The 15,493-nt window shown below is 38.2% G+C and overlaps 2 protein-coding genes across 4 annotated transcripts; both read right to left on the reverse strand.

The window, feature by feature from the left end:
- Positions 1 to 2,418: 2,418 nt before the first annotated feature.
- LOC121741091 (zinc finger CCCH domain-containing protein 2-like) lies at positions 2,419 to 3,724 on the reverse strand. Its single transcript, XM_042133788.1, has one exon. The coding sequence runs from the start codon at positions 3,611 to 3,613 to the stop codon at positions 2,669 to 2,671; it is 945 nt and encodes a 314-aa protein (XP_041989722.1). The 5' UTR covers positions 3,614 to 3,724; the 3' UTR covers positions 2,419 to 2,668.
- Positions 3,725 to 5,385: 1,661 nt separating this feature from the next.
- Positions 5,386 to 7,791, reverse strand: LOC121742385 (probable protein phosphatase 2C 58). Of its 3 annotated transcripts, none has more exons than XM_042135507.1 (5): positions 7,651 to 7,791; positions 6,363 to 6,611; positions 6,017 to 6,293; positions 5,792 to 5,946; positions 5,386 to 5,708 (listed from the first exon to the last, which is right to left on the reverse strand). In XM_042135507.1, exons 1-5 carry the CDS (start codon positions 7,681 to 7,683, stop codon positions 5,571 to 5,573), a joined length of 852 nt encoding a protein of 283 aa, XP_041991441.1. In that variant the 5' UTR covers positions 7,684 to 7,791; the 3' UTR covers positions 5,386 to 5,570. The 3 variants fall into 3 exon arrangements, with proteins under 3 accessions (XP_041991441.1, XP_041991439.1, XP_041991442.1); XM_042135505.1 differs by having other exon boundaries at positions 6,363 to 6,614; XM_042135508.1 differs by having other exon boundaries at positions 6,363 to 6,653; positions 7,651 to 7,665.
- Between the last annotated feature and the right edge of the window lie 7,702 nt (positions 7,792 to 15,493).

The following is a 15,493-nucleotide window of genomic DNA, read 5'->3' on the forward strand; positions in this document are numbered from 1 at the left end:
CCGCAAAAAGGAAAATGTGTCACTTAGAGTAGGACCAAGAGAGTATATATGTGTGTGTGATTATATAGGTATGTAGGGGTCTGTTAATCAATGGCGGCTTTAGGAATCGAAACTTGTAGTGCTAGACATAGTGAATTGGTGTTGGCTTCGAAAAGAGCAGTGGTGCTGTAACGGCCATTACTAGTTATGAACTTACGAACGGTAGACGAAAAAGAAAATTGAATCGCAACCCTTAATTGTAAGGCCGGAGCTGCTGCGCCGTATGACTGACAACAACTCTAAAGACCGAATTTGACGATGTTTCCGCCCTCATAGCCAGTGGTGGGATTGGTTGATTCTCAACCACTCATAGATTCTCCATTAGTAAGAACTCATTTACTTTTTCTGTCCCATTAAAAATAAAATGTTTTCATTTTTTTGTTTGTCCCATTAAAAATGAAACATTTCCTAAAATAGAAACAATACTCTCTCTACTTTTTCATCTATCTTACTTTATTCTTTCTTCATTAACTCACAAAACAATACTACTACATAAAATCTCGTGCCGAAACCCAAATGTTTCTTATTTATTGGGAAGGAGGGAGTATATTTGTGGAAACTTTAACATTGCACTGAATCATCTAAATATATAAAGTAAGTGCATTCACGATGAAATTATCCCTGCATTCAGAAAAATAAAATCAAATAGAATTCTCACCCCTTACGATATTTGCATATTGATGCTGCAATTATCCAGCAACGAGATACATCAACTGTAAAATTTTACAATGCTAAGCTAAAAATTTTTCTCCAATCTTGATGTCAATATAGGCTTTGATTTGACAAAATTAATGATTCTCCGTTCTTATTATTGGCGTGGCAATTTCTGACCATTTTAGGTATATCACCTGTTACTTTTGTAGACTATTAATTAAAGACTGAGAGTTTTGGTGTATCATTTACAATCACTATTTAATGTGACAGATCGCCAGCAATTCTAGCTGGTATTTTCTTTTGATTTAAGTAATTCTAGTACATAACTTTTTTCCTATTGTATATATCTCATTTATTAGAATGCACAATAGAAATAATTACTTAATTGATATCATCCCCAGAGCCCGCACAACTAGGGCTGGGGAAAAATACCGAAATGCTGAAATACCGGCCTTATCGTACCGAAAAAATACTGAAAATACCGAATTTTTGTTATACCGTGATTTTCGGTACGGTATGATACATTACTGAAATATTTCGGTAAGGTAAATTTATGAATTTTTATATGCCGCGGCATACCGAAATTCGGTATATACCGTAATTTAAGGTATATACCGTAAAATATGAATATAATAATATATAAAGTATTTTATCTATTTTTAAATTATAAAATTTATTGTGAAATATAATATAATATGAATAAAATATACTAGTATTTAATACCCCTTATATTATTTAAATTACTATAAAATATAAATAGTATTCTAAAAACTCAAATATTCAATTTTCATTGATATTAAAAGTAAGATATACCACAAAAGTATGGTATACCGAACTTTGGTATGACATACCGAAAATGAGGTACGATATCGGTATGAAAATTCTCCATACTGAAAATAAGGTATATCGAAGTTCGGTATACCAAAAATTTTGGTAAGATAAATGTATGATTTTTTCGCATACCGAATTTACGGTAAGGTATACGGTATGGTGGTTTCGGTAAGGTATACCATATCTACCCACCCCTACGCACAACTGTGTCAATGTACTAACTTTGTACTAAGATTTTTCTGATAATATCAATTAGTTACATTTAAAATCAAATAATTAGTATTCGAATTGACTTTTTTGCATGTATATATAAAAATTCGAAATTTGTTATGAATTAGTATTCGAATTGACTTTTACATGTATACTTCAGTCTTCAGTTTCTTAGAATATGCAATCGTGCAATACCAAAAAGACTACGTAATTGTGTAAGAGTTACTCCAAATAATCTACTCTCGATATAATATGAGCACTTGCAAGAACTTAAACAAATTAAACACAAAAGGTGCTATCCTAATCCCACTCACCACGTGGCATGGTGGCATGTTGGGCATGTTGGGCCAGACTCATATCCCTGATTATTCCATCTAATTATTGTTTTCTAAATTTGCATATTTTAATATTACACCATAATGTACACAAATCTAACATGTTTCTACAATAAAAACGTATAGTTAAACTAAGAATCTTTTTATTTCTTATATTATATACGTATGAAGTCCGTCATATTTTTCCCTGCAGATATAATAATAACCCCATATAAATGCAAAACAACACACATTATATTTCTTCCACTTTACATATAAAATAAATGACCAAATTACATATGATGCATACGATTTGATATTATAGAGAGACAAATAAATAAAGAGACGCAATTAACAGTAGTAGATCTTCATTGATTAAGCAAAAAAGGATCACATTACAATTCACAGTGATCATCAAAACAAGAATTACACCTCCAAATTTCACAACTTAATTAACAAGACACCTACTTATTCACGATCAACACACATTATATAGATCCATAATCAACAATTCCACAAAAATAATCACATCCCATCAATCCCACTCTTGGTACCTTCATCCTCATATATACATCAGGATAAGGAACCCGGTCCCGATCCCGAACCCGATATCGTATCATTCATGTCAGAAGATCATTGACCCACCCGAGATCCGGCCCACCGGAACCACCCTCATTGGCACTAAACCTGCTTTCATTCATCAAATTCCTACCGGAATATTCCCCTTGGATAAACTTGCTTTCCCCGGAGTAGAATTTGCTATGTCCACGGCTCACCGGAGTCGACGGCGACATCACAAACTGCGGCTCCTCCACATTGAAATTCACATCCAGCCACGGCAGCCCTCCCTGAAGGCGGCCTTCCGCCTCAGGCGGGCTCATAGCCTCAAATGAGGCCATGAGCTCAGCGAGCGCATCCTTGTACGAGTCCAAGGACGCAAACCCCATGTCCCCTATGTCGCCCTTGTACAAGGGCGACATAGGCGGGGAAATGTTATGGGCAATGAGGGTTGAAGTCGGCGACGCAGTTGCCGACTTCAACCCATGGTGGCAGTATAAACAGCAATGGCCGGAGGATTTCCTCTTGTCCTCCGGGGCGGGTTCGGGGTCGGGGACGAGGCGGAGCTGGCGGGAGGAGTGTGCGAAGAAGCACACCTTCCGCCTGCAGCCCTTCCCGTCCTTGCACGCCTCGGTGCGGTAGCGGGAGGGGTGGAGCCAGCACTCGAACACGCCGTGCGAGAACTCGCAGGCGTCGCCCTTCCTGCAGTGGCCCTTCCGGTACTCCGGGCAGACGAGCCCGGAGTAGCGGAAGCGCCTGGGGTCGCGGCGCCTGGCCTTCTCGCCCGGGTGGGCGAAGGGGCAGTCGGTCCAGTCGTGGCTACGGCTCCGGCTGCACTTCCGCACCTTGAACTCGTACATGCGGAAGTTGTCAGAGGCGTAGGGCTCGTCGTCCGAGTCGTCGATGTCGTTGCACGGGAGGAATTTCGAGAAGGCGGCGGTCGGGGAGCCGGAGAGGAGGAGCTGATGCTGCCGGCGGGGAGGGATGTCGATGGTTCCCATCATCATAAATAAATAAAAATTGATTTTTGATTTTGTAATTTTGTGGTTTGATGAGAGAGAGAAGAAGGAAAGGGGGGTTTATATATCGAGAGAGAGGGATGGGCAGAGAGGTGCGTGGCGGAATAGTATAAGGGATGTTTGCATGCAAAGGGAGATAATGTGGCAGCTCACTAACACACTATTACATGCAGTGATGCAAACATCTCTATTGATTTTTTTTCTCTCTCTTGGCCATGGTTATAATTTAGTGATTCTTTTTGTGTCGTATGTGAATGCTATTCTTGAGAATAAGACAGTGATGATTGTGGGTTTCAATTTTATTTTGTTTGGAGATAGTAACGTTTTTTGTTTCATTTTATGTTTTGATTGTGATTGATCCGGGGCTATCTAATTCTTGTGACATGTAATGGACTACTATGTTGCATTACCTATTTCATTACTTGTCGGATATTTGTAATGTCATTTTATTATATTTAAAATAAATGTACCTTGATATATAATAAGTGATCACATAATGTAACATAATAGAGAAATCTAATTAATGACGAGAATGCTGCCTACCACAAATATATGATAGGTATTTGGATTTTCGTTGTAGAAATACTTGATACTAGCCATTTGTACTATGATTTCCATGTTTATCTCTTTTGATTTTGCCAAAATTTGTGAAGTCAATCTACACACAGTTAAATCTGATTAGTAACTATATACACGGAATTCGTCAAAATAAAAAGTCGAATGGTCACAAAAAGCAAATTCCTAGCAAATTTTGTCCGTCATGTATATAATACATCCATAAATTGGATTACAGCAGCCCAATGTACTCATGTTTGCAAATATAAATTTTCGATTTTATTCCTATTATTTTAATTTTATTAACAAAAATATCTTAATCTTAATTGTAAAAAATATATCCATTTTTCTAATCTCAACAACAATGATCAATCGTCAGTCGTCACCACACAAACACTAAATAAATTGAGAATTTGTACTCCTAAGTCTCTAATTAATTATTTCACAAAAATCTAAAATGTAAACAATTTGTTCCGTGACAAAAATAAAATTGATAAACAAACGTCATTATATATTTAAATCCCGAGATAGAGGGGGACGAAGGGAGTATAAAAAACATAAAAATATCTTTATTCGTTTATAATTGATAGAATTATATTTTTATTTGAAATTGTCCACAAAAATTAGTCACATTATATTTTTTTATAAGTTTTTCTCTATAATAAAACAAAATTAATACTTTTATCATTTTTTTTCTCTATTCTCATATTTATGAATTCATATTATAATTTATATAATTAATTATTTGATGATAGAAGAAGAAAGTATAATTTTATATTTCTATAAATAAAGGGAGGATGGCTATCTAATAAAAAATAACCAGAGCTTAATTGGTAAGCCATTTCTCGTTAACCAAATAACTTGCTGTAAGAAACATAATCAAAATTTTATGATTGACATCAGTATATATTGGGTTAATGAAATCTATATTCATTTTTAGCCTATTTATTATCTAAATCTTAATTTTTTTTATAGTTACCAATCATATCTAATCATTTTAAACTTATCAATCATATCCTAATTATTTCAAATTTTGATTTAATTATTTCTACGATACAATTGTTATTGTGAACTATTAAAAACTTAGTTATACCATAATACCAATAATTTTTTAAAGCCAAGTAATAAGTAAACAACATCTCATGTCACGGATCAATTGAAGTATGAAAATACAATGAAATCAATACGTTTCAAAAGGAGAAGGGTGGCTTTGGAATATGCAAGTATAATATTCACATTTTTGGTATAAAACTATACAAAAGTATGCATTCAATATGCAAAAAAATCAAGGGCTTCTTAAGTAGAAAAAATCATTCAATTCCTTGCAAAATAAATTCAAATCCTAACTAGCTAAACTAACTAAGGGAAAGCAAAAACCTATCTAATCGAGTTATCGAAACCTAACGACAACGCAGGAGATGTCGTCCCTGCTTTTCCTCGACAGCGCCTCATCAACGAGACGCTTCGCTGCTGCGTGTGGGTCCTTGATCGCTTTGATGGAGTTGACCGCGTCTTGGTTCGACATCACCTGCAGAAATATAAAAATGAGCCCTCAGTTGTAAAATCGACTCAAGAATGCGTATAACGAAAGTTTTATGGATAGTATCGCACGGTCCACACTCCATCGCTTGCTAAAATTAAAAACTCAACGTCGTCATCTATGGTCTGGACCGCTATATCAGGCTCGGACGTCACGTGTTTCTTCAAGCTCTTGTCGCCGAATGCTCTGGCCACCGCCAGCTGGCCATCAACGCGAGGAACGTCGCCTGTCACAATTGAGAAAGAAGGATTATTGGTAGAAATTAGAATAATTAGAATAGATAATGTAGATGTTACCTGGTATTTTTGACACGAAACCGCCCTTGCTCTCGATCAACTTCTTTTCCCTGCTAGGGTCGTGATCAACAGAGAGCTGCTTCGCGACGCCTTTCTTGCTAATGACAGCTCGGGAGTCTCCCACGTTTGCAACTACGAGCTTCTGTCCGTTGATCAAGATTGCATTTACTGCTGTCGACCCTCCTTTCCCCAATTCATGGGACTTGTCCAATATTTCCTTATCAGTCTTCTGATAAGCGCTCTTTATCGCGATTTTGATGTCTGTCCAGAAATCACCCTGCTCGGAAAAGAATGTTATCGTAAATATACGAAGATTGCATCAAAGGAAGTGTAAATAGCACCGTACCTGCTTCAGAATATTGTCGAAGAGGTTCAGTTGCAAGTAGTTTGCAACAGCGAGCCCCATGTGTCCGTCATAGATAGCAAACAATCCCAACGCATCCTCGTCTATCATCCTGAGTTCGGAGACTAGATAGTCTTCCATGGGACGATTCGACTTTCCTTTCATCAGATAGGAGCCATGTGTGACTTGCCTCGAGAATTTGCCACCGCCTTTCTTTGCATCCGGGGTAAGAGGCGAGGAAAAGCACGCCTTCTCCTAAGCCCGAAAAAGAGTGAGAGATAGAGTCAATACCAACTGCAAATGCATAAATGCTTAAGCGACAGACGCGAAAAGCACCAAGCCAGACACAAAAGTTACAAGGCCTAGTCCTTATCTATCGAGGACCGATCACGAGCAAGAATCAGAAGACAAGTAGGCGACAAATAGCGCTCTTTTTAGAGTGTAATCGGCTGAAAAACGCATCAACATTTCAACGTCTCAACCTGCGTAAACAGAGCTATTGCCTCCAAGCAAGGCAAGCAACGAAAAGGAAGTTTTCATACGAGCAAACTAATATACAACGAGGCGCTGCTCAGACGCAACACAGAACGAAAACATTGCACGAGAAGCTGGACTTTACTGCTGCCACTGATCATGATCAAGAATCAGAAGACAAGCAAGTAGGCGACGAAAAACGCACTTTTTAGAATGAAATCGTATCAACGATTCAACACCTTCGCCCGAATAAACAGAACACAGCATTCTATGTATCAGATTGGCATCACACAGAAAGCCTACATCCCTTACACCATCCACATTTCATCACAGTGAGACAAAAGCATGAAACATATCAAAATTTTCAAATGCATGATTTCTTTGTGCTACTAAAAGAGCCACAATTGCTGAACTTAATTAAGAAAATGCAATTATAACAATAAGCCTCCATAATTTGAAACAAATAGCAATCAATGATTTTACACAAAAAAATCATACACCACTTTGATCATATTTTTGTACAAACTTCAACACTCAAAATTTTCCAATAAATCAACATTCTTTACCAGAAAAATCACCAATTTCATCTAATTCATGATTCAAACTATGCTGATCAAACACTAACCAAGAAACCCCCCTCAAAACACACACACACACACACACACACACAAATTGTGAAAAATTGAGTAAAGAAAGTTAAGAAAATATTACAATCAAGAACTCAAAAACGAACTACTTTTTCCAACATAATAGAAATAAGAAATTGGCCATTAAATAGCATGAGAAAGAGAGAGACAGAGGGAAGAAAGTAATTAACCTTCATCTTGTGGAGGAGTTCTCTTCCTATCATGGCTGTCTCTTTCTCAAGAAATCTTGTATTTTGGCAGCTACTCTAAAACCCATGAAACCCAGGAAAATATCGAATTCGATTATTTATAGAAGCACAAAAAGATTAGATTTTTATAATGTTCTGTTGCGAAATTGCTGTTACCTGATTTTAATTATCTATAAAGATATTTATCAACCGTTGACCTCGCGATTCCTTTCACAGGTCGCGTCTTAGTTTTACTTTTTTCGGATAAATTAATCACTAAATATGAATAAAAAGGTTAGGATTTTTAGAGATATAATAGGGATTGGTTTGTGATTTTATATTATTTTTTTATTAATTTTGAAATTTGAATTTGAATATTTTACGCGTGGATATTTTATCTTCTATATATGTATTTATTAAGATTACTATAAATTTTTAATGTTTTAAATTGAGAAAATAAATATATTCTGTTTCATCAATAAAAAATATCAGCAATAAAAAGCATTAATTAATTAACGGAATAAAAATCCTCTTCGGGTTCTTTAAACTCTAGCGACATATACTCAGTGTAATTTTTAAATCCCAAGCTTATTTTCATGATAATATCATTATAATTCATATCAATCTTGTTAATGTTGAATAAATACGTTATTTTTTTGGATAATAAAATTTAGTTAAATTTGATTATCTTAATCGAAAGTATATGGATGTATATATATATTGGTTAAAACGTAAACTACAAGTATGAAAAAAAATCATTTTCCAGATTATCATTCAAGTTTCCCAAATTTATTGTATTACTCGTATATATCTATATCTATTTTATTTCTAATATCTTACAAATTTGGGATGTAGGGAAAAAAATACATAATCTAAATGTCTAGGTACAAGATTGTTAGTTCAAAAATTTATGATAGAAAAATCACTAATTGCATTATCATATGGCAACTTTTTCATTCAGGGATAAAAAAATGGAATTTGTGAGTTTGACGCAGGTCCGTGGTACGTAGCTTAAAACTCCAAATTTAATAGGAGTATAGTTTTTCGACACTCATGGAATGGCAGTGGAATCGGTTGACCCATCCCGATCCCACTTGGATCCTTTGTATTAAAATCAGGAATTTAGAAGAAATTTTGCAGTTACCAACAATTTTTACACACATGAATTGTTAATTTGTAGTATATCTTAACATTAACCATACCATGTATTTGATACACATATATAGAAAAACTAAGTTATAACTTCTCTATTTAATATTTTAATTCCACCAATACATGGAAACAAATTTACTAACATATACATACTATTAACTACTATTAAGCAAATAATGGTGTTGACTAATCTTTCAAACGATCCTGCACCAAAACAATAAATTCTTTAAATTAAATAATGAAAAACATCATAAATTAACTTTTGAATATTAGTATGTTTATTTACCTATTACAATTCATGCGCTCGGAAATCGGAAAACTCAAGTGTGTGTTGCACTTGAGAGGCAGTTCTCGGATGCGCGATTCATTGAACGGGTTGGAGGCTTTATAAGTCGCAAAATGCTCGATACATTTGCATATTCTTATAGAACCACCCGTTTCTTGCTTAGCAATAGAATTCAAATTAGTTACACTATGGCAGCACGTTGGTGTTGGATCGATGCCTTTCCCTTGAATATAGTCCGCACATTGGCTAAAATCGTCGAACACGTCTTTGCAGCCTTTGCAGGGCCATGCTGTAATTGGTCTCGAGAAAGCGAATGCAAGAGTGAAAAGAAGAATAAGATGATTCATGTTTGTGTTGTTAAGTTCTTCACATTGATAAAGAATGCGTTTGATGTGTGTATATATAGATATATTGTTACAAGCCTTTATCTTCGAAGATTAATTAGGGTTGTGCATCAATTCAAGACTCGTGAATATATTTCGTTTTCTACTTTAATTTAATTGTTCATGCGTTTTGTGTTGCCTATGGATAGGACTAAAATGTTGGAAGCTAATGTTGGAAGCTATTGTTGGATTAAAGCATTTGATTAATTAATTGATAGGAAGTAGGAGATAATTATCATTCTAGGATTTTTCTAGGATATTTCATAAAAAAAATTATACTCTTGTTCCACGGTAAGTGAGGTGTATTTCCCTTTAGGCCGTCCCAACTGATGCTTTATCTAAAACCAGAGAAACGTCTCATTTTTTTATCTCTCTTACTTTTTTCTCTTCTACTTTATTCTCTCTTTATCTAACAATTAAATAACACTACCTAAGAGCATCCACAATGGAGAGCACAATGCTGTCCGTCCGTCAGTGCCAGCAGCACGACACCGCTGTCCGCCGCTGCGCTCTTGCCGCTGGCGCGGCGCTGCTCGATGCATCGAGCACGTCCGTGCCAGCGAGCAGCCGACGTGGCGCGTTCTGATTGGCCAACGACATTTCCGTTGGAAATTCAAATTTTTAAAAAAAAATAAAAAATAATACCAAAAAAATATTTTCACAATCCCAAAAAAATGGCCTTTTTTTACTGTGTAATTTTTATTTTTTTTAAAAAATTTTTTATCCCCAAAATCATCTATAAATACACACATTCATCATCCATTTTTCACATCAAATCATCTTTCATTCATATTTTTTCATACAACTTATCTACACATTCATCTCTCACTCAAACCCTCAAATGGATTTCACCCATCTCATTGCGTAAGCGGAGCGCGAAGAACAAGAATACTATGAACAACATCGTGCCGCCTATGAAGCCTATGTCGCAGCGAATACCCCCGCCCCTCCTCCTCAACCAACTAGATCAACTCGCCGCTACATCCATCGTGACCGGGAGGGAGCCAACGAAAGGCTCGTTGCCGACTATTTTTCCGACCAGCCGCGGTTTCCGGAAGATTACTTTCAGCGCCGTTTTCGCATGTCAAAACGCTTGTTTATGAGTATTGTCAACACATTGTCCGCCCGTGTTGAATACTTTCAAACAAGTACAGACGCAGCCGGTCGGCAAAGTCTCTCGGCGTTGCAGAAGTGTACGTGTGCCATCCGACAACTTGCTACTGGGCAAACGGCTGACCTCTTCGATGAGTATTTGCATGTCGGTGAGTCCACTGGAATCCTTTGCCTTAAAATTTTTCGCAAGGGCGTTCGTTCAGCTTTTGAGGATGAATTCCTTCGGGCACCCACCACCGATGATTGCCAACGGTTGCTTCGTCTTCACGAAACAGTCCATGGTTTTCCCGGTATGCTTGGCAGCATTGACTGCATGCATTGGAGGTGGAAGAATTGCCCGACTGCTTGGAGGGGGCAACACTTAAGCGGCCACAAAGGCGGCGGCCCAACACTTATCCTTGAAGCGGTCGCCGACTACCGCCTATGGATTTGGCATGCATATTTCGGTGTTGCCGGATCCAACAATGACTTGAACGTGCTCTACTCTTCACCACTCTTCAATGATATGTTGAATGGTGTAGCACCGGCGGTCGACTTCACCGTCAACGGAAATGTATACCACATGGGTTACTATCTCGCCGATGGTATCTACCCAAGGTGGTCGACTTTCGTGAAGACGCTCAGCAACCCGCAAGACCCGAGACGAGTTCTTTTTGCGCAACGTCAAGAGTCTGCTCGGAAAGACGTCGAAAGAGCTTTTGGGGTCCTTCAAGCCCGATTCAACATTGTGAAGGCCCCGTCTCGGCTGTGGTACGTGAAAAATAACGCTGACATCATGTACACGTGTATTATCTTGCACAACATGATTATAGCCGACGAATGACAGAGGGCGGCTAGCTTTTACGACGAGGATGAAGCCGGAAGCTCAACCGCGAGGTCTCCCCCACGCCGAGGTGTGCATACGACGGTGGGTGAGAGGATCGAAATAAGGCACACAATGCGCGATACCCGAACCCACGTTGAGCTACAAGAAGACCTAATCAAACACATTTGGGCGAAATTCGGCCACGAGTAGTGAGTTTTTTTTTAATTTTATGAATTTAATTATGTAATTTTTAATTTTTAGGATTTTAATTATGTACTTTTTAAATTTTAGGATTTTAATTATGTAATTTTTATTTTTTAGGATTCTAATTATGTAATTTTTAATTTTTTTATAATTTGTAATATTATTTCGGTTATTTTTAATGAATTTTAATATTGTGGAAATGTTTTTATTTAAATTGAATAATAGAATGGTGGGACCCTTGAGCTTGTCCTTGCGGAAGAGCACGAATGTGGATGTTGTGCTATTGCCTAAGAGCAGAGAGTAAAAGTGGGTCTGGGCCCACATCCGTGCTCGTTGGCAAGAGCACGGATGTGGATGCTCTAAAATTTTATGCCCTAAAATATTACAATGGAACGGAGATAGTAGTAATTATATGAGTATTATTTAAAATGCTAGTAATTGGAGTGCTTTTACAATTTTTATGTTATTAGAGCATCCACCCTGCAACCGGAAATTGCGTCTATTTTCTTAAATAAGTTCAATTGCAACTAAAATCATGATGCTGCGCCTGAAACAAGAGTTAATTTACAACATTATGAAATTATAGTAGTAACTTTTTATTTATGTTCCACGAATACATCGAAACAATATAATAATAATAATAATAGCGCTTACAACCTTATTACATTACATATCCATATATAGTAGGAGTATTAACCAAATAATGGTAGAGATTAATCTTTCAAACAGCCCTGCACCAAAACAAACAATTACTTCAATTGTATAATAAAACAACTTTTAATCATACATAAATTTTAAAGATATGTTTATTTACCTATTACAGTCCATGTGCTCCGAAATAGGAAAACTCAAACGTGTGTTGCACTTATGAGGCAACTCTTCGATACGTTCGCCAATGAATGGATGGTGTCTATAACTTGCAAAATGCTCTATGCATTGGCATATTCTTACCGAACCACCATGTTCATGTTTCGCGATGGCATTCAAATTCGTTACACTTTGGCAACACATTCGCGTTGGTTTGTTGCCTAGCCCTTGAATATAGCCCGCACAATGGCTAAAATTGTTGAACACGTCTCTGCAGCCTTTGTTGCGCGACGCGGTGATTGGTTTCGAGAGAGTGAGTGCAAGTGCGAGCGCGAAGACAAGGATAAGAAGAGGCTTCATATTGTGGTGTATAAGTTGTTACATTGATAAAGAATGCATTTCATGTGTGTATATATAGAAATATTGTGACAAGCTTAGTTAGGGATGAAATATTCATGCGTTTTGTGTTGCCTATTGATATGGCTTAAATGTTGGAAGTTTTGGTTAGATTAAGCATTTCATTTAAATTTCCAATCGATATGAAGTTGTGGAGAATTATACTTCTCTTTCCATTTTTTTTTCTTTTTCTTTCCAAAGTTTCTGACTTTATTTCTTATTTTTTGAAAGAAATAAATGCATGTGATTCATAATGTAATTGTTTAATTTTCATTTTTTTAAATTTAATATAATTTTAAAAATATTATAAATTAAAATATATATAAAATTAATTAAAATATGATGAATTATATAAATAGTGGAATAATGAATAATGAAGTTCTGACTGAATTTGTAATTTGTTTTGTTGAGATTTGTCGATGATTGTGATAATGTTTAAGATGCTAACGAGACACGTAAATAATACTACTGTATATTGATTCAGTTGAATTTATGTCACGCCCGCATTTCCTAAGGATAGGAAGTACGGTGGACCGCGACTAGGGGAGGAACAAAGAAGCGGGGAAGAAAGGGGAGAACAAGATTACTTGACCCAAAAACATTTATTAAAAGAAGTTCACTTCAAAACATTGTACTAAGGTTAAAGTAAACAGAGTTTAAATAAAAACATTGTATCGGATTACAAAGCAGCGGAAAAGACCAAGAGACAGATGATGCCGGGTATGGCGACACGACACCATCCAAAAGACAAAGTAAAACACTGATTTGGCTTTCTCTGCTCAACATCCGTCATCCCCATCGCCGCTCAACCTGCACATTAAGAAAACAACATGCAGGGCTGAGTACTTGTTGCACTCAGTGGACACACGCCAAAAACATGGTTTGTCATGCCATAACAGTGTAACATTGGGGTTTTGAGTGTAATGAAAATCGCCCAAGTACACAAAAATATATTTCATAAACTCGACTGCGCAGTCATTTTCAGATATTGCCACCCTTATCCCCACCATCATACACTATCTGATCCAACGGTGACAAGGGGCGTGGCCACACCCCAGGTCATCTAGACCGGCCAACTTGCTCTCAGATGGCTCCCGGTCTCGTGTACACTAGCCTGAGGGTTCGCAGCCCAACAGACCCGAATTCGATTAAACATATGTGGTAAACCACTTCAGATAGGTTTCAAATCAAAACAGTTGGCAAGACAAGCAATTCACCTCCATAAACATTTCCGGAACGAAGTCCGTATTAAAGATAACCCACATAAAATAGTAGGGTAGAAAAGCCCACCTCGATTGCTTAGCTTTTAAAACAGTTCCCTTCAACCACACTTTCCTCGAAACAGTCACCCTTTTGACAGATAAATAAATCGTGATTAGAGTAAGAGTAAACGAGGTTTAAACGTCAATGCATGATTCCTACGTGGACGACTTCAACATCTAGCACGTTACCCGTACACACACTTAACAACATGTTATAAAACAAACACACAAAGCCACACGTTCGAAACGCACCCCGCACGCACCCGACACGCGTACGACGTACCTCAAAACGCGCACACGACACACACACACAGCACTCCAACCCTTGGCATACCCTTACTGTGCAAACGGCTCACTTGGCTTGGAAAAGGTTCAGAAACACTCGGAAAAGGATTGGCGTCTCGGCATGTCTCGGTGCCTCGGCCGCCTGGCTCGGCACGTCGGCCGTCTGGCTCGGCACGTCGGCCGCCTGGTTCGGCACGTCGGCCATCAGGCTCGGCACGTCGGCCGCCTGGCTCGGCACGTCGGCCGCCTGGCTCGGCACGTCGGCCGCCTGGCTCGGCACCTCGGCCGCCCGTCTCGGCCACCTGGCTCGGCACCTCGGCCGCCCGTCTCGACCACCTGGCTCGGTGTCTCGGCCGACTGTCTCGGCCGCCTGGCTCGGCACTGGCGCGGCACCCGTCTCGGCCATGGCTCGGCACCTGGCGCGGCCCAGTTTACACCCCTTTTCCTCTAACCCCCGATTCTCAAACCCTATACGACAAACACACCACGCATTCTACATCCCAAAACACACCCAAACACCTGGGATCATCCCTTCCAAACTCTCCACAAAACTGCCCTAGGCTGAACCCTAAAACTCTCGGCCAACACACACGAAACTCTCGAACCAAACACTGATTTTCCCGAGCCATCTCTTGGCCAAACACACCCACATACCACAAAAGCACAACACTCAGAAACACAACCATTGCACATGAAAACATCTCCCAAAAACATACAATTCGTGAATCTGCGCAGTTTACTTGCAAAAATCATAATAAAATCATACGACATCCAATGCAGCTGAAATTTACACGCCACACCGAAGACACATCCAAGTTCATACAGTTAAAATTTCGTACCAAAAGAAGATCGTTTGCTCAGTCAAAAAGGGGTCGGAACCCACTGTCAGTTACCATAAAAAACATGCTTCACACAAACACATAATCCCACAACTTATTCAGCATCTAACCCCTCCAAAACGTCCTACATGCATGAATTTCGAATTAAACGAGAGTTGAGGCCTTGTGTTACCTTTCCCGAATAGTTCAACGTAGTGAAAAAGCTTTACTTCCTCTTACGACTCCGATTCACGACGAAGGGGGGTATCACCTTGAGGAATCCAAGACGATGATGAGAGGGAGTGAAAGGGGAAAGGTAAACCGAGAGGGAGGAG

This window comes from Salvia splendens, chromosome 7 (assembly GCF_004379255.2).
Source record: "Salvia splendens isolate huo1 chromosome 7, SspV2, whole genome shotgun sequence".
Taxonomy (NCBI): Eukaryota; Viridiplantae; Streptophyta; class Magnoliopsida; order Lamiales; family Lamiaceae; genus Salvia; species Salvia splendens.

What these genes read in the sequence shown, in the direction of transcription:
- LOC121741091 (XM_042133788.1), bottom strand. Translation starts at nt 3,613, where the DNA reads ATGATGATGGGAACCATCGACATCCCTCCCCGCCGGCAGCATCAGCTC.
- LOC121742385 (XM_042135505.1), bottom strand. Translation starts at nt 7,683, where the DNA reads ATGATAGGAAGAGAACTCCTCCACAAGATGAAG. An exon ending in AACTCCTCCACAAGATGAAG is followed by an intron (nt 6,615 to 7,650) that starts GTTAATTACTTT and finishes TTTCGGGCTTAG; the next exon opens with GAGAAGGCGTGCTTTTCCTC. An exon ending in CAAGCGATGGAGTGTGGACC is followed by an intron (nt 5,709 to 5,791) that starts GTGCGATACTAT and finishes ATATTTCTGCAG; the next exon opens with GTGATGTCGAACCAAGACGC.